The 21,532-nt window shown below is 56.3% G+C and overlaps 1 protein-coding gene across 1 annotated transcript; it reads left to right on the forward strand.

Moving 5' to 3' along the window:
• Positions 1-1,721: 1,721 nt before the first annotated feature.
• On the forward strand, positions 1,722-12,181 carry PIGO (phosphatidylinositol glycan anchor biosynthesis class O). The gene is made up of 7 exons (XM_026661299.2): positions 1,722-1,851; positions 3,640-3,763; positions 4,805-4,964; positions 5,743-5,916; positions 9,382-10,951; positions 11,563-11,766; positions 12,057-12,181. Exons 1-7 carry the CDS (start codon positions 1,725-1,727, stop codon positions 12,098-12,100), a joined length of 2,403 nt encoding a protein of 800 aa, XP_026517084.1. The 5' UTR covers positions 1,722-1,724; the 3' UTR covers positions 12,101-12,181.
• Positions 12,182-21,532: the final 9,351 nt, after the last annotated feature.

Consider the following 21,532-nt stretch of genomic DNA (forward strand, 5'->3'; position numbering starts at 1 on the left):
GAGGATTTCCACATACAATGTGGATCCTTCACAACCCCAATTAATTATATATAAGAGCATCATTTGTATCTTAAGGAGACCCCTCTTTCGTTATCTTCAGTTAAGGTTCGTCTCTCAGCCATGTCAGCAGATCATGTACCTGTAGCGGGAAAATCAGTTTTTACTAATGATACAATTAAGAAGTTTTTAAAAGGCCTTAATAATTTGTATCCTCCAATAAGAACCCCTTTGCCCTTCTGGGATCTGAATGTAGTGCTAGCACAAATGGTGAGACGTCCTTTTGAACTTCCAGGAAGCTGTTGTTTTTTATCTATCTGTAAAAACAGTGTTTTTGATAGCAGTCACTTCTGCCAGACACAGAAGTGATTGCGTGCGTTGATGGCCGAGACACCAGTCACTGTGTTTCTTAAGATGCGTGCGAAGGACCATTATCCTTAAGTGTTCACCAGAATAGTCTCCGGTTTTCACATGAATGAATCGATCACGTTACCAGTTCTGTCCCCCAAGCCCCATACTTGTGATGGGGAAGCTAATGCCAGACATTAGCTGCGAGGAGAGTATTAGCATTTTATTCAGACAGGACTAGAATTTCAGCAGTCTTCAAGGCTGTTTAGAGCTTATGGACCAAAAACCAAGGGAAAAGCTGTTTCTGTGCCGTCTCTCTGTAGCTGGCTCGGGTATTTGTGGAGCTTGTACACGGAGGGGATTATCCATTCCTCACGGCATCAGAACTCATCCGCTAGATCAAAGGGAGCGTGCCTGGCTGCCTGTAGACCTGTTCCTCTGGGGGAGATTTGCAGAGCAGCACCCTAGCGTTCTGCTCACACTTCCACTAAACGTTCTGTAGATTTGGAACATTTGGCAGGCAGTCCTGCACTCCTTGTAGGACTAGGCCCCACTCTCCTGGGGCAGGGTACTGCTTATGGGTCTAGCCCGGGAGTGGGAATGGGCAGAGGACGCTGGAAGGAAGAAATGAAGGTTACTCCCCTATAACCGAGGTTCTTCGAGATGGACTCTGCATGTTCACACTCCTGTCCTGCCCCACCGTTCCCCGCTCCCTTGGGCTTACGTGGGATGGAACGGAGGCAGGAGTTAAACTCTTGCCCTAGATGGTCCGGTGAGCGTCCCGTGAGCGTGACTAGCCCGAGTCCATCTCGAAGAACCTGGGTGACAGGGGCGTAACCGTCATTGTTCAGCCGTGTGAAACGGGAAGGCTGTCCCTGGTGCAGCCGCTACAGAGAAGACGGCTCTTACACCCGTATTGGGGAGACTGTGTGAGGATGCGGCGACGCCGCTGCTGTATGTGTGGGGAGGGGGAGGTCTGTGAGATGATCATGCTCTTGAAGGCATGGTGCTGCAGCTGGAGAATCACTGCTGTAGCGTCTAACGCAAGAGCCTGGCCATCAGGACGAGTTGGGTCGGTTTGACGCACTGCCATATCTGGCCCACTCACTCGGTGACCAGTAAGGGAGGCAGTAAGGGCCACCGGGCTTGGTGGATTTCTGATGGGAACGGGGCTGAGATCTCCCTAACTCACTTCATACGGGCCTCTGAACAGCCAGCAGGGGATGCTAACTTTTGATCACTGAGCCTGGGGGGTGGGGGAGTGGGGCTGGCGCTTGGTATCCCATTGCAGATCTGGCCAGACTCCTCAAGCAGGGTGGGTAAGGCTGGGACCCTGTGCTAACTCCCGTCCTGCTTTCCCAGGGAGGAGAGTGGTCTTCATGGGGGATGACACCTGGGACGGGCTCTTTCCCCAGAAGTTCTTCCGCTCGTATTTCTTCCCGTCATTTAACGTGAAGGATCTTCACACGGTGGACGATGGGATCCTGCAGCATCTCTACCCGACTGGTGAGCTACCCTTGCCTGGGGGCTGGGACCACGTCCTCTCTGCAGCTGCATTGCGCTGGGAGCCCAGCCGAGGTTGGGGGGTAGAACTGAAGGGTCTCTGCTGCCCAGCTGAGTGCCCTAGGGTGGAGCCCAGCCGAGGACTGTTCTGCGTCCTAGCCGGGTCAGGAACTCCGGGTCTGCACCTGATCACAGCTGCAGCCCACGTAGCCTGCAATGCTCTGCCTGGCTTCAGCAGCCCAGCTAGGCAGCTTTTCAGTCCCCAGACTCTCTAAATGCCCCTCCTCCAATCCAGAGGGAGTTAAGCATGCTGGGCCTTGCAGTCCACAGCCTAGAACGGCCTGGTCTGCCCTGGGAATGCCACACGGGAGTGCGGGGACAGCGCAGGCAGTGAACGTTGTACCAGGCATTTAACCTTGAAGGGACCTTATGAAGCTGGTGCCTGCCTGGCTGTCATTGAAATGCTCAGGCAGGCACGTGATGTTCAGGAATGGTCAGGGCACGCTGGGAGATGGGGCTTGCTCGAGACCTGGGTTTTGTGTGTGTTTAGCTGGACTTTGTCCAAGGCCCAGGACTGGGGGGAAAGGTGCCTTTTACAGTCTATTTATAGACCTAAAGAAATGATTGTGGAGATGGGCTGTCATTGAGAAAACCAGAAATCTGCCCTGCAGGTAGGGGGAAGCCACCTTGTGGGAGAGTTTTTGTCCCTTACATTAAAATGCATCTCTTCCTATCTGTAGATGAGACAGAACAGTCTGCAGTGAAGTATGTGTACAGGAGGAGACAGCCTAGGGGCTGCTCTTACTGCAGTGACCTCCCCAGTGTCTAGGCCCTTTGTGAACACAGAGGAGAATGGAATCCCTGCCCTGTAGAGCTAGCAATATAGCAGAAGCAGCAGGCAGAGTGACACACATTCAAGATAAAACATCAGTGTACCTGTGGCTGTAAGTTTGGCGAGCTGAGTTCTTCTTGGACGTGCCTTCATCGTGGTGTGCCTCGGTTTCCCCAGCTGTACAACGGGGTGATAGTACCTACCTCAGTGGGGCTGTGAGGCTCATCTGCACCACACAAGGATTTTGAGGGTGGGGCTCTGCCAAGTGAGCAGTCCAGGTTTGTGTCTTCATACTGCATCCTTGCTTCTTCATCTTAATGAGGGTGTGGGGGGATGGAATATGACAGAGCTCTGTAAAATGACTGGTGTAGAGAAAGTGAATAGGGAAGTGTTATTTACCCCTTCACATAACACAAGAACTAGAAGGTCACCCAATGAAATTAACAGGTTTAGCAGGTTTAAAACAAATATAAGGAATTCCTTCTTCACACAGCATACAGTCAACCTGTGGAACTCATTGCCAGGGGATGTTGTGAAGGGCAAAAGTATAGCTAGGTTAAAAAAAGACCTCGATCAGTTCCTAGAGGATAGGTCCATTAATGGCTATTAGCCAAGATGGTCAGGGATGCGACCCCATGTCCTAGGTGTCCCTAAACCTCTGACTGCCAGTTGCTGGGAGTGGATGACAAGGAATGGATCACTCAAAATTGCCCTGTTCTGTTCATTCCCTCTGAAGCACCTGGCACCAGCCACTGTCAGCAGACAGGATCCAGGACTAACTGGCCCATTGGTCTGCCCCAGCAGGGCCGTTATGTTCTTATCCCTGTGGGGGTTCCCAGCGTAGTGGAAAGGGGCGAGCCAGGCTGAAGGAAGGGTGGCCCCAGGCTGGAGTCGCTGGCTGTCTGGCTAGCAGAAGGGGACAGCTTGTGGTCTAACGTGCCCTCTCCCTTGTTCTGCAGTGGATGGTGGTGAGTGGGACCTGCTGATCGCTCATTTCCTGGGTGTGGATCATTGTGGGCACAAGCATGGACCAGACCATCCAGAAATGGCCAAGAAACTCACCCAGATGAACGAGATGCTCAGGTGACCAGTGCCTTGGGGTGGGGGGTTGCCAGCTCACTCGCCTCGGCACCTGCTTTTCTAGGGGGTGTGAGGCCCCTGAACCCAGAGCTTCTCCTCGGTAGCCTCCCGGAGATCCACCGCAGCAGCACGACGAGCCCCCGGACAGCCTTTGCAGGCGTGCTGGGCAGCAGGGGGTGCTCGCGCCGCGCGTGGCTTTGAGAACACAGCAGGGAAATGACAGCTTGAAAAGGAGCCTGCCCCGCCGTGGGGCCCTGAGGCTGTCCCCCACCAGGAGAGAGGGGTCACCGTCGGCCACATGCTGTGACGCTGGCAGGGATTGAACCAGGTCGTGGAGAGCCGGGGCTGCCCCCAGACTTTGCCCAGAGAGGCTGGGCTGGAGCCTTCGCTGAACTTGCAGAAAATATTCTAGCCCCTTGGGGCCCAGCTGAGCCTCTCTAGAATGGAGACAGTGACCCCTGGTGGTTGTGAGGCTGGGTACAGTCTGAGAAGCACTTCCGGAGCCTTGGATAGAGGGCGCTAAGATGGCGCAAAGCTTGGGGTCGCGGGACAGCTGGAAGGGCTGGGGGTGAGTCACGAGCTCTGCCTGTGTGGGGTGTTAGAGCTGGAGCTGGCCGTGCTGTGCATACAGCCCCATGGCAGGCGAAAGGCTTTCCCAAAGCGTCCAGCCCCCTTCCAGGCATGTTGAATGAGCCAGAGGTTTGTGCCGGAGCCTGGGCCCCCCAGAGGATCAGCTTTAAGCCTGTTTCTGTGCGGAATGGCCTTCCAGGACCGAATTGTCGCTGCTGTTCGTCGGATCTAGGCAGGAGTCTGCTCTCTCTGGGCTCTGATTAATATTTGCATTTCTAAGGAGCCCATCAGCATAGCATCTGGGCTGCCACCCTCTGTGGGGAAGCAGCCAGCTCCTAGCACAGGAACAGGCTCGTCGTGGTTTCGCAGTGGTGCCTGGTGCGGCTTTGTTGTGCTCAGAGCCCGCCCCGGGGCTGCATCCAGGCATGGGTCAGTGCGGTGGGAGGTGACTGATGAGCCTTGTCTCGTGGGCAGGTCGCTGGTGGATCACCTGGGGAACGACACCCTGCTGCTGGTGGCAGGGGACCATGGAATGACCGAGACTGGGGACCACGGAGGAGACAGCGAGAAGGAGGTGAACGCGGCGCTCTTCGTGTACAGTAAAACGCCTCTCTTTGGAGCCCACCTTCCCGAGGTAACGCAGAGGGACGCCAGCGGAGCCCTGGCTGGGGGCCTGAGTCCTGCTGGGCACGTACCTGGGATGGGGCCTGCAGGGGGAGTGAGCCCGGGGTCCCAGGAGGAGGGAGACATCTGGCCAGCAGCAAGGAAATATGACCCAAACGCCTGTCTGCCCAGCCCAGGGCTTGAGTGGATTCCGGGGGCGGCTGCTCCTCTGTCTGTGCCCCCAGAGAGGGGCTCTCCCCTCCGGGAGAAAGTGAGGTGGGTGAGACTTTCTCTTCCCATCTGCCCGGGGGTTCAGGGGCCTGCCGAGATTATCTTCCCCACGTGGATCCCTTCCTAGGTTCTTCGTCCCCTCTCCGCACCACCCAGCTGAGTGCAGAGAAGCCGAGCAGGGCCAAATTAACCACCAGTCATGCTAGGCCTGGGCCCTGCAGAAACAGCTAAGTCCTTCCCCACCGCAGGGATCCTCCCACCTTGGCAGGGCGCTGGGGGATGTGGCCACTGAGGTTTCTAGCTTCTCCACCCCCCTCGGAGCAGGGGGCCCAGGGGCTGCCCTCTGGCTCCCAAGCAGGACCACCGTCACTGCCTCCCAGCCCTGCGCTGGGGGTATGCGTGGCAGGCCCGGGGGGATGTGGATGCAGATGGGGCCTCAGAGGTGTAGGGTGGCAGGTGCCAAGTGCATCTGTGCCCTCCGGCCCCCAGGTTGGCCTAACCCTGCCCAGAAGATCAGTGCGTGCTCATCTCCTCTAGTCTATTGACCGGATGGGCTCCCTTTCCTTGTCCTCCTCCAGGAGCCTGAAACCATCCCGCAGGTGAACCTGGTGCCCACGCTGGCCCTGCTGCTGGGCGTGCCCATTCCCTACGGTAACATCGGGGAGGTGATGGCTGAGCTGTTCTTGGGGGACGGCGCCGCCGCTTCGGCAGCACTCAGTCAACTCTCGGCGTATCGCATCAATGCCAGACAGGTGGGGGCAACCGGCGCTTACCAGACCCATTCCACAGAGAGGCCCAGGATCACAGAGGCAGTGCCAGGACTGGTCCCCAGGAGGCCTGGCTCCCGGTCCTCTTGTCACCCTCTAGCCACACCTCTCGCTCTCCTCGAGAAGGTGGCCTTTTATAATCCTCCTCAGCCAGCTGGAGGGAATCCTGCCAGAGCTGATCTTCCTTGTTTGGGGTCAGACATTGTTTGCTAATGCAGGAGTGTTGCTGGGCCTGACTCAGCCACCCCATCCCCCTGGTCTCACTGCCAGCCCTACATGCCCCCCTCCTGCTCACAGTCACATACAACCGCCTGTTCCCCTCGGGGAAGCATTGCTGCACTTTCAGCCTGTCCTACTGCAGTGTGATGGGGCGAGACAGTGTCAGCAGGCAGACTCCGGGATCTGCTGGCAGCATTACGTGGAACGACACAGATTAGGGAAGACTTCAGCGAGCCTAGATCCTAACAGAGCTGCCCGAGGAGATCGCTGGTGTTAATTGTTAATGGGGCCGTCGATTAATCGCAGGTTTAATCGGACTGTTAAACAATAGAATACCAATTGACACACATTACATATTTTGGATGTTTTTCTACATTTTCAAATATACTGATTTCAATGACAACACAGAAAACAAAGTGTACAGTGCTCACTTTATATTATTATTTTTGATTACAAATATTTGCACTGTAAAAAGAACTAGTGTTTTTCAGTTCACCTCATTACTAGTACTATAGTGCAGTCTCTTTAACATGAAAGTGCAACTTGCAAATGTAGATTTTTTTTGTTGTTGTTACATAACTGCACTCAAAAACAAAACAATGTAAAACTTTAGAGCCTACAAGTCCACTCAGTCCTACTTCTTGTTCAGCCAATCGCTGAGACAAACAAGTTTGTTTACATTTACGGGAGACAATGCTGCCTGCTTCTTGTTTACAATGTCACCAGAAAGTGAGAACAGGCATTTTCATGGGACTTTTGTAGCCGGCATTGCAAGTTATTTACATGCCAGATATGCTAAACATTTGTATGCCCCTTCATGCTTCGGCCACCATTCCGGAGGACATGCTTCCCTGCTGATGCTCGTTTAAAAAAAAATGTGTTAATTAAATTTGTGACTGAACTCCTTAGGAGAGAATTGTGTGTTCCCTGCTCTGTTTTACCTGCATTCTGCCATATATTTCATGTCATGGCAGTCTCGGATGACGACCCAGCACATGTTCGATTTAAGACCACTTTCCCTGCAGATTTGACAAAACGCAAAGAAGGTACCAATGTGAGATTTCTAAAGATAGCTACAGCACTCGACCCAAGGTTTAAGAATCTGAAGTGCCTTAAAAAATCTGAGAGGGATGAGGTGTGGAGCTTTCAGAAGTCTTAAAAGAGGAACACTCTGATGCGGAAACTACAGAACCTGAACCACCAGAAAAGAAAATCAAACTTCTGCTGGTGGCATCTGACTCAGATGATGAAAATGAATGTGCATCAGTCCGCTCTGCTCTTGATTGTTATCAAGCAGAACCCATCATCAGCATGGACGCATGTCCCCTGGAATAGTGGTTGAAGCATGAAGGGACATATGAATCTTTACTGCATCTGGTACGTAAATATCTTACGATGCCAGCTACAACAGTGCAATGCGAACGCCTGTTCTCACTTTCAGATGACATTGTGGACAAGAAGCAGGCAACATTATCTCCCATAAATGGAAATAAACTTGTTTGTCTGGGTGATTAGCTGAAGAAGAAGTAGCACTGAGTGGACTTGTAGGCTCTAAAGTTTTACATTGTTTTGGTTTTGAATGCAGTTATTTTTTGTACATAATTCTACATTTGTAAGTTCAACTTTCATGATAAAGAGTTTGCACTACAGTACTTGTATTGGGTGAATTGAAAAATACTATTTCTTTTGTTTCTTTTTTACAGTGCAAATATTTGTAATAAAAAATAAATATAAAGTGAGCACTGTACACTTTGTATTCTGTGTTGTAATTGAAATCGATCTATTTGAAAATGTAGAAAGCATCCAAAATATGTAAATGGTATTCTATTATTGTTTAACAGCGTGATTAATCACAATTAATTTTTTTAATTGTTTGACGGCCCTAATTGTTAATAAAGCTTGGAATAATGGGGGACTTCCAGAAGACTGGAAGAGCGCTCCTGTTGTGCCAATATCCAAAAAAGGCAAAAGAGGTGACTCAGGGAACAAACAGCCAGTTAGCCTGACACCAATCCTGTGCCAGTAATGGAATAGCTGATACAGGATTCAACTGATAGATTTGCAGCAGTGATTTTCAACCTTTTTTCATTTGCAGACCTCTAAAAAATTATAAATGGAGGTGCGGACCCCTTTGGAAATCATAGACATAGTCTGTGGACCCCCAGGGGTCGGCGAACCACTGGTTGAAAACCACTGATTTAAAGGATCAGAATATAGGAAACATCAGTCAGCATGGTTTTATGGAAAATTAGTCATGTCAAGCAAACCTGATTTCATTGTTTGATGAGATTACAAGTTTGGTTGATAAAGGTAACTGCGTGGGTGTAATAGACTGAGACACTTGTAAGGGTTTTGACTTTAAACCCATATGATCTGATTTTTTAAAAACGCTAGCATGATACAATATCAATAAAGCCCACGTTAAATGGAGTAAGAACCAGCTAACTGACAGATCTCAAAAACTAGTTGTCAGTGGGGAATTATCCTTGAAGGGCGGGTGTTTCTAGTGGGGTTTCGCAGGGATCAGTTCTAGGTCCAATGTTTTTCAACGTCTTCGTCAATGATCAGGAAGTGAATATAAAATCCCTGCTGATTAAAACTTGTGGGTGACACAGATGGGCAGAGAGGAAAGTAATGAGGACAGGGCAAACTGGAGAACTGCGTGTGCTTGGTCCATTCACACAAAATGCCTTTTCATACAGCCGAATGCAACATTGTACATTGAAATGAAGAGTGAGAGGTGAGTTCATTACAGTGTGTCAGTACCTGCGTGGGGGAGAATCCCAGGTACTAAATGGCTCTTAAATCTAGCAGGGCAAGGCAGAGCGGGAACTAGTGGCTGGAAGGCGAAGCCAGACAAATTCAGGTTCAAAATGCGGCACATTAGAGGCTGATTAGAGGCCTGCCTGGAAGATGCTTTAGTCAAACACAAGTCACTGGGCTCAGTGCTGGGGTAATGGTGAAATTCTCTGGCCTGGGTTACACGGGAGGTCAGATGAGATGATCCAATGGTCCCTTCTCTCCACAGTCTCCCTGAATCTCCGACTGTGGCTTATGCAGCCCCTGTGTGTGCTGGCCGCAGCCGGCGCTGGCCTGGGCAGAAGAGGGCAGGGCTGCTGCGGGTGGGTTTCCATTGGCAGGTGTTTGGGGATGCTCTGGACCAGCCCCTGTCTGAGGGAGGGGGGAGGCAGCAGTGAGCGTTTCCATTGTAACCCTGGCCCTTCTCTGCAGGTGGACCGTTTCCTGCACTCCTACTCGCTGGCTGCCCAGGACCTGCCGGCCGAGCGGCTCCGGCACCTGCAGGAGCTTTTCTCTGCCGCGATGGAGGAGCACTACCGGCTGCTGGCCCAAGTGCGGGAGGGGCTTCCTGCATCGCCCGAGCTGGAGGCCAGGCTGGGGCGACTGGTTGGCCGCTTCCAGCGTTACCTGCGGGAGGCCCGGGCCGTGTGCATGGAGTCCTGGGCCCGCTTCCACCCCCTGCGCATGGTGGCTGGCTGTGCGCTCATCGCCGCCTCCTGCCTGCTCTGCTGTGTCGCCTCGGAGCTGGCGGCAGCCCTGGACTTCTCCTACCGAAGCCGTCTCCTGTACCCGCTTCTCTGGGGCCTGGCGGTGGCGGCTGTGCTGGGGTTGGGCCACCTGCTCACCAGGGAGGGGCTGGACCTCATTCTGGTGTTGTCGTGGTCGGCTGCTGCCTCCCAGCTGGCCTTCTTCTGGCACTCGTGGGGCCGCCGGTCCCGTCGAGCCCATTTGGCTGGTGTCCAGCCGCCGGTGGCCAGCGCGGGCCTGTGGCAGAGATTGCGAGCATGGCAGGGGCTGGTCCTCCCCATGGGCATCCTCTTCATCCGGTGCTGCGCCATGTTCTCGGACAGCTTCGTGGTGGCCGAGGCCCGGGTGGCCCCGTTCCTGCTCGCGTCCCTGGCCATCCTGCTGGTGGGGAAGCTGCACTGGCACGGCCGGCTGACCGCTCCGAAAGCCCCCAAGCAACCCCCGGGCTCTGCCTTTTACCAGAAGGAGAGCTGGCAGCTTCTGTGCCTCCTGGCTGTGCTCCTGGCCTGCCTGCGCCTCTCGGGCCTTTTCCACCAGTGCCGCGAGGAGATCCCGCACTGCCAGCCCTCGTCCTTCCTGGCCCCCCTCGCCAGCCTGCAGAACACTCAGGCCAAGAACCTCTTCTACCTCCTGTGCGTGGCCTCGCTGGCCGGGCTGGTCTACGCCGTGCGGCGCTGGCTGCGGCACTACGGGAACCTGAACAGCACCAGCCCCCTGGTGCTCTTCGTGCGCTGGGCCTTCCCGCTGGCGGCCGTCTGGATCGCTTGCTACTGGGCCGTCACCTCGGGGGCGGAAGACACGCTGGGCAAGCTGCAGGAGCTGGTGCAGGTGGCGCTGGTGGGCTTCCCACGGGCCGTCTACGGCCTGGCATCCCTGGGGCTCCTGCTGGCGCTGTGGACGCCCGTGACGGTGTTCGTGAAGGACAGCCGGGAGTCAGTGGGGCCCATTGTGACCCCTTATCAGGGGGCCCCCAGCTCCCAAGCCGACCTCCAGCACGTCATCCCACAGATCTACAGGAGGATGCAGGAGTCTCTGAAGAGCCAGCTAGACAGGGGTCACCGGAGGGCCACGGTGGCAGCCTACGGACTGGGGAGCGTGTACTCAGCCACCCTGGTCATAGTTCTCAACCTGCTGGGCTTCCTCCTGCTGATCCTGCACAGCGAGAGGATGAGCCTCGCCTTCCTGCTCCTCTTCCTGGAGGCCTTTGTGCTGCTGCGGATCCACGCCTGTGTCGTGAGCCTCGCCGGGGACGCCGGTGAGCTGGGGGCGGCCGGGGGGGTTCTCTCTTGGTTGGGGGGTCCCAGACTCTCCTACACGCTGGTCCCAGGCCCCGCTGCCCATCCTGGAGCCTGGGATGCACCGAGCCCTGTCTCGTGGCTGCAAGAGTCGCCCAGGCAGCACGGGGGCTGGGCTCCAAGGGACCCCGCTCTGTGGGGCTGGTTACTGGGTGCCTGTGTTGTCAGTGGCTCTGGCTGACCGCAGGGTGTGAGCAAGGGGAGAGGGAGAGAAGGTCTGAGGCTGGGGGATAAGGCCCCTTGTGGGGTGGTGGGGTCCCTGCTGTTAGGGGGGAGGGTTGCTCACGCTCCACACCTGGGCTAACTGCCCAGCGGGAGGGAGTTGAAGGGCCGCACAGTTCCCCGCACCCTTCTGGCAAGAAGACCCCCAGCCTGGTGCTTTGCCCAGGAGGGCACCTACCATCCTTAACCCGGGTGAAGAAGGTCAAGGTGCCCAGTGCTGGAGCCTGGTTCATCTCTCCCCTTCTCAGGGTCGAGGGCAGGGAAAGGGCTAACACTGGCCTTGTCTGAGCTATGGGTCAGACCATCTCCAGAGGCCTGCCCGTGATGCTGGTCTCTCTGTCCCTCTCAGAGCCCTTCGTGGTCCCCTGGTATGCGGTCACCGCCTGGGTTTTTGCTGCCACCCAGTTCTTCTATTCCACGGGCCACCAGCCCATCTTCCCAGCCATCCACTGGAACGCAGCCTTCGTGGGCTTCCAGGAGGGCCACAGCACCCACCTGCTGCCCGCTGTCCTGGTGGGGGCCAACACGTTCGCCTCCCACATCCTCTTTGCAGGTAAGTGAATTTCCTCTTGAGCCCGGCTGCTTTCACAGGCCGCCCGGCTCGCCGCTGAGGGAGCAGCCAGCTCCCTGTGGTTCTCCAGCAGGTGGTCTGTAGACCCACTAGTGAGCCACAGCCATACTGCTCTCATGTGACTGATGAGCAGAATGAAGCTGGCATCCGAGGGGTTAACAGTCACTGCTGGGCCCTGTGCAGGAGAGCAATCCTCACCCCACCCCGTAGCTGTGTGTGTGTCCCCCACGGGCGCCGGGACGCCTGGTAACTTCTGTGCCTTTGTCCTTGAGGTAGTTGGCTGCCCTCTGCTCCTGCTCTGGCCCTTCGTCTGTGAGGCGCCCAACTCCCAGAGGAGGAAGCTGAAGAAGGAACTGCGGGAGGAGCTTCAGGAGCAGGAGGAGGAGCCCATGATGGAGATGAGGCTGCGGGAGTCTCCGGAGAGGTTCTCAGCGGCTCTGCTGCAGCTGGGGCTCAAGTACCTCTTTGTGCTTGGCGTGCAGGTAGGGGCGGGGGGCCCAGCATTGACATGTGACCGTGTGGACACCGAAGGGTTAATAATGAGGCCCACGGTGTGGGGTGGGAATGGGACTGTTCCCTGAGCTCGGGGAGCACCAGCCCCCGACAAGGAGACCTCAGCCAGGGCAAAGAGTGACAGTGGGTGGAGGCGGAGTGGCAGTTCACTGCGGTGCCGCTGGCTCCTGGGCATGCGACCTGTCGGACAAACCCGCCTGCCCTTCTCAGCCACACCCCTCGGCTCCTGCTGATCGAAGCGTGATTCTGTTCTGACGTCGTGGGGCTGCTGCCGTGCCTGGCCCGTGCCGGGGAATCCCTGGAAGACGGACGCGCCTCGCTTGGCAGCCAGCCTGGAAATCTGGCTGTGGACGTGCTCGGCTTCCAAGTAAAAAAACAGGGTTTTTCTCCCTGCCAGCGCCACAGTCGCAGCCTGGGCTCTTTCCCTCTCCCGCGTGGCCTGTAGCGAAAGGTTCTGCGGGGCAGGGTTTGCCCTTGATACCACCTGTGCAGCCCAAGTGCCACTGATTGGAACGGAGTCAGTGCTGATGACACTGACGCACAGGAGGGAAGAGACTCCAGCTCCCGCTCCCAGGGCTGGGCTAGCTCTGCAGGGCTCACCGGAGGGAAAAGCAGTAAAGACATTTCTGTCCCTACGGGCAGCGGCTCAGACTCGGGTGCACATGGGGCAGATTTGCTGAGTGAGGGGGACTGTACTGACAGGCGCTTTGAGGGGCTGTTGCGTTAATAGACATCGGGACGCTGAGTCCAGGTTGCCCTCAGTCCTCTCCTACCCGGTGCTGAAAAGGTCTTGGGACTCCTGCCGATCTCGGTGAGTGGGAGCGCTGCAATGGCTGGGCCCAGTGGCATGAGTTCAGGGTGGATTGTCAGCCAGACCCCCTGGCTTAACTTGGGCCCATCCAATCTCACCCTTTCGGGGTAATGAGTCGGAGATGGGGCAAGTTCCCCGGGTCAGCCCGAGGATTTCCTTGTGGCTGCTGGGTTCCTTGGAGCTAATGAGCACAAATGGGGTTTCCCTCTAGTCCCCTCGCACCAACTCCCATGGTTCATTGGCCTTCTGCCAGGGGTAAGTGTTGGCTGCATCTTCACTGGAACGTGACGCTGGTCTCTGCTGCACCTCTGCCCCTTCCCACTTCCCCGAACGAGTTCGTTCCGAGCGCCGGCCATTCTTGTGGCTCCAAGCAGCCATCGTAACGTTCTCATTTCCACTGTCGTCAAGATCTGCTGCTGTCTCTGCCTCAGTGCCCAGCATGCGGGGCTGTACAGAAGTGAATTGTATGTAATTACCGTCTGGTAGCTCTTACTTGTCAGGCTGACCGCGTTCTCCTATCACAGATCGCCCGGCTTGACAAAGCCCTGGCTGGGATGATTTAGTTGGGAATTGGTCCTGCTTTGAGCAGGGGGTTGGACTAGATGACCTCTTGAGGTCCCTTCCAACCCTGATATTCTATGATTCTATGATCGCTCCGCTCGCTTCGCTCCATTTACTCCACGTCCTTCCTGTTCTGCTTATAATTTCATTGTTTCCTGGACTGTCAAACTAGCTACTTGACCTTCATCATCTGCTAAAAGCAGGCACCAGGGTGCCACTCTGCATGTTGTGTGTAAGTGCCTCGAGAAGGGGCTTAGTGCCGAGCCGTGGTGTGCTCTGACTTGCTAGACACGGCTCAGGTTCTCCGCCTGGCCTTCTGGCAGTGGTAACAGCGCGCTTGCCTATGTCCTGGACGAGTCTGACAGTGTCGGTCTTCGTTCACCACCCCCACGTGACTTCTCTCAAGCCTTCCCAAGATCCATGAACACTATGTGCAGGGTTTTCCTCTTTCTTCTGTGCTTTTGCGCAAGCGCTCTTAATGCAAAGATAGCACAAACCCAAACTCACTGTCACTGATGGTAGCTTCTTAAAAACATGTTTTCTAAGTGCCAGCCCTGCAAATTCCCCCTGGATTGGAGGGGTCCAGCTGGGCTCTCTCCATCTCTTGCATCATCCCCAGCCATAAAGGTTTTGCAGGCAGGTTCCGGTGGAGTTGCCCAGGGATAATGGAGCACCCAGTTTGGCCCTGCATACGCCTGGGACCTAGCTAACAGTTCTGTCGGTGTGTGAGCTGGAGCGACTCCAGCTCCCTGTTCTGTAGCTTGGCTGGCCCTGCAGAGCTGGTGGGAGCAGGTGTGACTGACCCTCCCCCTCCCCGGCGAAGGGGCTGTATGCTGGGAAGGGGCTGCCTGTACCTTGTCCCTTTGCCCTGTGAAGACAGGGGCACATCTGATGTCAGTTGAGTGCAGCCTGTGGTGTCTTGGCAAGTTGTAGATCTCCCGCTGTGAGACTCCTTCCCTGCTTGGTTATAGTTCTTCTCTTTGTGTGTGGCTTATAATCCTAGCCACTCCCCACAGCCCGGGGGCCTGGTGTCTGTCCCCAGGGGAGACTGGTCTGGCTCTCCCATCTCCCTCATTGAAATCCATGCGTTGGGGAGACACTACATGTCCCCAGTGGCTGCAGCCCCTTCGGAGGTATGTGCACAGAGTGTGTGCCCCATAAGGCGGGAGAGGAGGGAAGGGAGTCCCTTTTGGGGTGTTAATTAACTTGCTTTCCCATGATGCTCGCTGCACCTGGCCCAGTGACCTGCCTGGCTTAATACCCTTTGCCATGGACTGGGTGAGGCTTCTAAGGGTGATGTGTGACTCTGCCTTCTCCCTGTTCTTCCCCACAGCTCCTGGCCTGCGTCTGGGCAGCCATGATCCTCAGGAGGCATCTCATGGTCTGGAAGGTGTTTGCCCCAAAGTAAGTCCCAGGAGCTCCCCTCTGTCCTGGGGTCGGCCTCTTGTTCCTGGCAGCTTGACTCCTAGTCATAGATTCCAAGGCCAGAAGGGTCCACTGTGATCGTGTGGCCTAGAAGGGGGTGCTGCAGGTCAGGATTTGGGGGCATGGAAGAGCTGTGGAGTTGGCGATGCTCATACAGCGAGATAAAGGGCAATTAATCACTGGAGCAGATCGGCAGGGCAGTGGGGCTCCTCCCTCGCTTGGAGCCTGTAAGTCCAGGCTGACTGTTGTTCTGAAAGACACAAGCTGTCGGGCTGGAGTCAGGACCCAGTGGGATACCCTGGCCCGTGTGGGCAGGAGGCCCGAGATCTGGCTTTGGGATCTGTGACCCCTCAGCCCCTCACTGTCAGGAGAGTCCGATTCAAAATAGAACCCTAGATTTGCCAGAGCAGTCTAGCCGGGGACATGGGGCAGGGGAGGGGACGGTTGCGGGGAGGACCCTGGTCCCTGGCAAGGACGTTGGCTGCAATGCATGCAGTGTGTCTGTCCTGCCTGCAGGTTCCTCTTTGAGGCTCTGGGCTTCATGGTGAGCAGCATCTGCCTCCTGTTGGGGATTTTCCTGGTGATGCGTGTGGACTGCGCGGTCAGCGCCTGGTTCGAGCAGCTCCAGCCCAGATAGTATGCCGAGATGCAGGGATGCAGGGAACCCGACGCGGAGCATCGTCCCCTGAGGTGACGGCTGGGGCCCTGCGTCGCAAGGCCAGGCGGGACCTGGGAGCCGCCACCATGGACAGTAGCTGGGGATTATCCCCGTCTCCCTGCTGGGCACGACAGAGCGGGGCCGGCTGGTCTTTGGCCTCACTCACTGTGTCACTGAACTCTGAGCTCAACTTCATTGCCTCCCGCCAGGTGGGTTTGGAGCCCAGGCCAGGCATGTTGGGCCGCAGCGAAGGGTCTGTTGGGGGAGGGGACGAAAGCACAAAGCCTCAAGTGCCCTCCTGTAGCTGGATCTTACTGGCATTTCCCTGACATCTCTCCTCGCTGGGCAGAACGCACCACAGGCCACTGCAGGGCTGTGTGCTGCCTTGGTGTTTGCTACCTCGCCTGGGGCAGAGACGGGGCCTCGTCGACTGAGGAGCTCCTGGGGTGTGTGGGCGCCAGAGGAGTGACCTCCCTGTTCTCTGCCCGTGCAGCAGCCTCCTCCCGGTCCCTGGCTCCCAAAGAGGGGAGTCTGGGCAGCACACGTCCCTGGGCTCGGGCAGCAGCAGCTTCTCAGAGGCTGCTCCACCCATGCTGAAGGAGGAATTGGCTGCTGCTGTGTGATGGGGACACCCCCTGCCTCACTGATTCTGGTCTTCCTCAGGGTTGTGCATGGGAGTGCTGCACCCCGCTGAAGTGTGTGTGTGTGTGTGTGAGAGAGAGAGAGAGACTGGCCAGAGAAGCCTGCAGGGGGGGCTGGGTTAGCAACAGTCTGTACAAAGTCTGTTTGAAACTGCTGGGGAGGGAGACAGCAAGGAGGGAGGGAGCTGTACCCAGGAATAAAATCCTCTCTGAGCCAGGGCTTCAGCCTTTTCTGGTATCCAAACAGAGGCCTCAGCTGTAGCAGCCAGCCCCCCCCCCCCCCCCCCGTCTCCTGTTCTGGTGCATGCCCTTGAATCTGCTGTGGAGCAGTGGCTGCTCCCAACCCCAAGCGTGTGATGACGAGTGACCCAGGCAGTGTGGCTGGTGAGTGAGCACAGCTGAGTGGCAGCCAGGTAGTGACAGGGCCTAGTATCAAGGCTCCTTGTTAAAGGAGGAAGGGAGAGCCAAGAACTGCAGGCCGAGCCACTGGCGTGGGCTCATTGGTGGCTGGAGACCAGGGCTCGAAAGCTTTTGGGAGCAGATAACGCCCCGGCAGGATTGATAGCTTAGTGTCTGCAGAAACGCCGGGGCACTGGAGTTGAGGTTGGGCCACATCTCACAAGCTCGGCAGGGTGGGGCCTGGCCGCGTGGCTGGAAGATCTGTAAGAAAACCCTAAGTGTTGCAGGTGGTGGTGGTGGTGATTCAGAGCACGGTGCTTTTTGCAGTACGGACCTGGGTGCTCCAGCCCGGGGTGTTGTGCTGCTCTGGGTGACCTCTCAAAGGAGCTGTCCCAACCTCACTCCTACTATTTATGATCATGAGATTGTATCCCTTCTTCGCAGGGGTTAACCATGGGGCCTGGCTAAATTCCAGTGACGGTCCCATTCTGCCTCCCTAAAGTCCCTCTGTACTTAGGGTCTTCTTCCCTTCCTGCCCTAAGCCATTGTGGTATTACTTGGTGCTATTAAACCCTGCTGTCTCCCCGGGGTGGGTGAAGCGATCTGTGCTGGGTACGGCAGCTCTCGAGGGCAAAAGGAGTTGAGGTGTTTGCCGGGGTCATTGACTTGATTGCTTTTTGAGCCCCATCTCTTTCTGGCTTTGAACCAGAGCTGTACGTGTCTGACTTCAATTCACTGTGCTATGGCTAGGGTAGTTCTGGGCCCTGCCTCTGGGTCCTTTTGTGGCCCCCAAAGTTATCCTGCCTGGCTGAACTGCTACTGTTAGCCCCAAAGGGCCCAGCTGGTCTGAAGGGGGCGTCTTGTGGGTGGGTTTGGCTAGTCGCTGTAATTCTGTGGGCCCCGTGTTTGCCCTCCCTGGGATAGTAGCTGAGCGGGTTGGTTAGACGGGGTCACCTGCTATATAATGGTTCTCTGCTGTAGCTGCTAGTGCAGACCCTGTGGAGTCCTGCTAGCCAGTTCGCAGGGCTTGCCCTTGGGCACGGGACCGGAATGGGTGCAGGTGGCATTCGAACTCCAGGCAACTCGCATTGCTGAAGCCAGGGAGTGACCCCCACCGTATCACCTGCGTTTACCTGAGGCCCAGCCGTGCAGCCTAGTCCGTAGCCGCTAGTCTGAACGGCCTTGCAGTACAACTCTCTGTGGTCTTTAAAGCTGTATTACTGTCCCACAACATCCCTGTCGCAACCCAGGAGTCTGGGCTTTGCTTTCCCCTTCTCCCAAATGTCAGCCGAGCTCCCTTTCTTCAGGAGCTTTCACTGCACTGCTCAGCACTTCGGTGCATGTCACTGGAGATCTCCGTGCGCTTAGCAGCTAACGGCCTCCAGCCTTCCCTCTCCGCCCAGTCAGCTCTGGATTAGCCCCGTTTTATAGATGAGGCCCCTGAGGCGCTTGTGGCTGTGGTGTGCCCATGGTCACGCAAGGAGGAACACAGCCCAGGAGTCCTGGCTCCAGGAAAAGCACAAAACTCTGCCCCCCCCCCCTTAACTCATGCTGTGTCCCCTGCCAGCTCAGGGTGGGGCTGAAACTGATTTTGAATTTTTTATCTTTAAAATGTTTAAGTCCCATTGTTCTTATAGCTACAGGGTGGCCTAGTGAATTTGGGCACAGGCCTGGGCGCTGGGACTCCTGATTTCTGATCCCAGATCTGCCACAGACCGTGAGACCTTGGGCAAATCACTCTGCCTCAGTCTCCCAATCAATGAAATAGAAATAATCTAATTCCATCGAGACCCTGCCCTGGGCTGTCAGGGTGCACGTCTTCACCGGAGTGAGGCTCATGGAATAGTTATATCGCGGGAGTGCCAAGGAGCCCTGGGTAGGATTCGGGACCTGTTGTCCTGGTCGCTGTACCGAGGGAGACTAGGCTGCTGCCCCGAGGAACTGAGTCCAAGCAGACAGATGACCCAGCGGGGGCTATCGACACGCTTGCCATTTTGTATGTGTCTAGTTCTGTAGTATTTTTTTCCAGCTGCCCCTGAACCTAGCCGCTTAGCTGCCATTCCGGTTAATGTACCAGAGACGCCGGAGAGCCCCGGGGTTACGCTGCGGGGCAATGAGTTAATATTTGTCCAGTGCTTGGAGACCTTGGAAGCGTGCCGTGCTGGTTGTCTAGTGGATGGAAACGGGCGGTGCTTGTTAATTGAACACTCTGAACTGCAGCACTGAGGCTGCAGCTCGCTGGGCCCAGCCAGGGTGTGCGGGAGTTAGGGGTGTATTCGGTCTCTGAATTCAAGGGGTGCTATTGAAAATCCTGCCATCTGTTTCCTCTCTCAGCCTGTCAGCACAGCATCGAGGCACTGTTACAATGTCAGCATCCCAGTGAGCCCTGGCCAGAGCCTGGCACACATTCTCCCCACTCCCTTCCATCCCAGCGGGGGTGCACTCCATTCAGAGGGGAAATTTGCATTGTTCCCGAAGCAGGGCCAGCCTGGAGCCCCCCTTGATGCCCCTCAATGAGGATTTCAGTAGGTTGGGACATGGGGCAGGAGGGTCATCCATCATCTGCTCCTCAAACTTGTCCCCCTGCACTGTCTACTGGGACACTGTGCAGTGTCACTATCCATGGGATGCAGGCCTAGCCTCTCATGGGCCCTGTAGATCAGGGCCAGTACCTAGAAATGGATCTGGTGATGCCTGTCTGTCTGTGCAGGTGTAAAACTCCATTCCGGCCGTGCACACCCCACCCAAGGGTTGGACAAGTGCAGTGTGTGCCGAGCTTTGGCATGGGAGAGCCATAGACACATTTGTGTGATTAGGTCTAATTTCTAAAGCCTGGGTGGGAAGAGGTGGGAGCTGGTCACAGACTGTGTTCTCAAGGCCTTGGTCCTGTCTGGTTTATTCCACAGCTTCACATATGTCAGCACCGGTCTACAATTAAGCCTGTTTCCTTTTGCTCCCATTCATCCTATTTCGGTTTATCCTCCCTTGAAATGTTTTAAACCATTCGCCTCCCTCAGGGGTGCCACCACCCTCTCAGTGGGTCGCTGGGCATTGCATCCCCATTGCCCCCTGGGGAGGTTGTGTGGTCCAGCAGACAGCACACAGGGCTGGGATTCAGGAGACCTGGCTCTGCCATTGACTGGCCATGTGGCTTTGGGCAAGTTGCTTCACCTTGCTGTGCCTCAGGGACCCCGTCTGGAAAATGGGGGAAACAGCCATTTATGTAAAGCACCTTGAGTGCTCGGGAGCAAAGTGCTCTAAAGATGCTGGGCACTACTGGGCATCTCTGTGGAGCTGATTGTCGCTTTTCTTTCCGCTGGAGCAACTCAGCCGACGAGGTGGAAGTGGCTCTGGAGTCTCTGCCAGGGAGTAGAGATTTATAACAGAGACAGGAGGGGGCAACTTGGCAGCAGTCGCTCATCTAAAAGCATCACCTCTGGACCACTCCAGTCATGAGACAGAGCTGGCGCATGCTCCGAACAGCGGAGTGAGAAGACTGTGTTCTCTTTTCACGTCTGCAACTGACCTGCTGTGATCTTGGGCAAATTGTTTCACTTCTTGTGTCGGTTTGCCTAAAATTGGGATAATCCTGACCTACCTTAGCAGGGGTATTGCGAGGCTGAGTGGTCTGTAAAATGCAATGAGATCCTCATTGAAGGAGCTAGAAACTAATTAACGGTTTTGTTTAATTATATAATTACTAGGTGGTGGGGAAGATTTGCTTTGTGAGTTTGGATGTTGCTTCTCCTAACTAAATCCAAGTAGGGTAACTTGTGAGTGGTCTCTGAGCCCAGCTCCGGTCCCATATCTAGGCTATTATCTGTTAACCTCCCTTTAGGGAAAATGGAAGGTGAAAGATTGAACTCGCGAATGGTGGCAGGTGGCCCCTGCCGTGGGTCTGGTTCTGTGCTGTGGCAAAACTGATCCTTGCAAATAAAGTGTGAGATCCAAAATGGAGGTGAGCCTGGGCCGCTGTGTACTTGGGTGGGGCGGGGAAGGGAGGCAGCAAGGTGGCAGCGGACGGGGTGTAACCCGTGCAGAAGAGGTGAAGAAGAGCAAGCGGGGGGGTGTGGGGCTGTACTGCATTGGAGTGGGGGGCGGGGGGCAGGCCCGTGGGTACGGAGTGGGGCAGGGCCATTGCCGTGTGCCGGCCCTAGCACCCATGGGCCTCCTGCACCCGCCTCATGGCAGCTTCACCCGGGCACGAGCCCCAGGCAGGGGCCCTCCCCGAGCCAGGGCCGGTGGCAGGAGCAGGTCCCTCGCACCCAAGGGAGGTGGCTCTAGGTGCAGCTCCAGGAGCCCTGGCCTCCATCCCCCCACGTGTTTGCTGGGGGATGCACCTGTCTGGGCCCCAGGCAAGTGCAGAGCAGCGACCCCCCCGCGCGCAAGGGGCGGTGGGAAGGGGGATCTCGGCGCTGCACACACACACCCCCCGCCGGCCGCGGGGGCAGAGCCCAGGGCAGCCTTAGCGCTGCTCCAGCAGAAACCAGGGGAGAGATTGGGCTCTCCTCGGCCACCGTACCCCAAGCCCGCGCTCTGACCACGCCCAGCGAAGGCGGACTCCGCCTCCGCCCGTGACAGCTCGCGCCTCGCGCTCCCCACGCCTGAGACGCAAGAGCCACGTCAAATCTTCCGCTTCGCCGCTCCCTTAGCAACCGGCACTTCCGGCTCGCTCCGCCAATCCCCGCTTCCGGCCCCGAGCGCGGGGGCCAATCGGCGGCGAGGGGGCGTGGCCGAGGG

The sequence above is a fragment of the Terrapene carolina genome, unplaced genomic scaffold, assembly GCF_002925995.2.
Source record: "Terrapene carolina triunguis isolate 2854851 unplaced genomic scaffold, T_m_triunguis-2.0 Scaffold998, whole genome shotgun sequence".
NCBI classification, from domain to species: domain Eukaryota; kingdom Metazoa; phylum Chordata; order Testudines; family Emydidae; genus Terrapene; species Terrapene triunguis.

What these genes read in the sequence shown, in the direction of transcription:
- PIGO (XM_026661299.2), top strand. Translation starts at nt 1,725, where the DNA reads ATGGGGGATGACACCTGGGACGGGCTCTTTCCCCAGAAGTTCTTCCGC. An exon ending in GAGCCTCGCCGGGGACGCCG is followed by an intron (nt 10,952 to 11,562) that starts GTGAGCTGGGGG and finishes TGTCCCTCTCAG; the next exon opens with AGCCCTTCGTGGTCCCCTGG. An exon ending in CTCCCACATCCTCTTTGCAG is followed by an intron (nt 11,767 to 12,056) that starts GTAAGTGAATTT and finishes TTTGTCCTTGAG; the next exon opens with GTAGTTGGCTGCCCTCTGCT.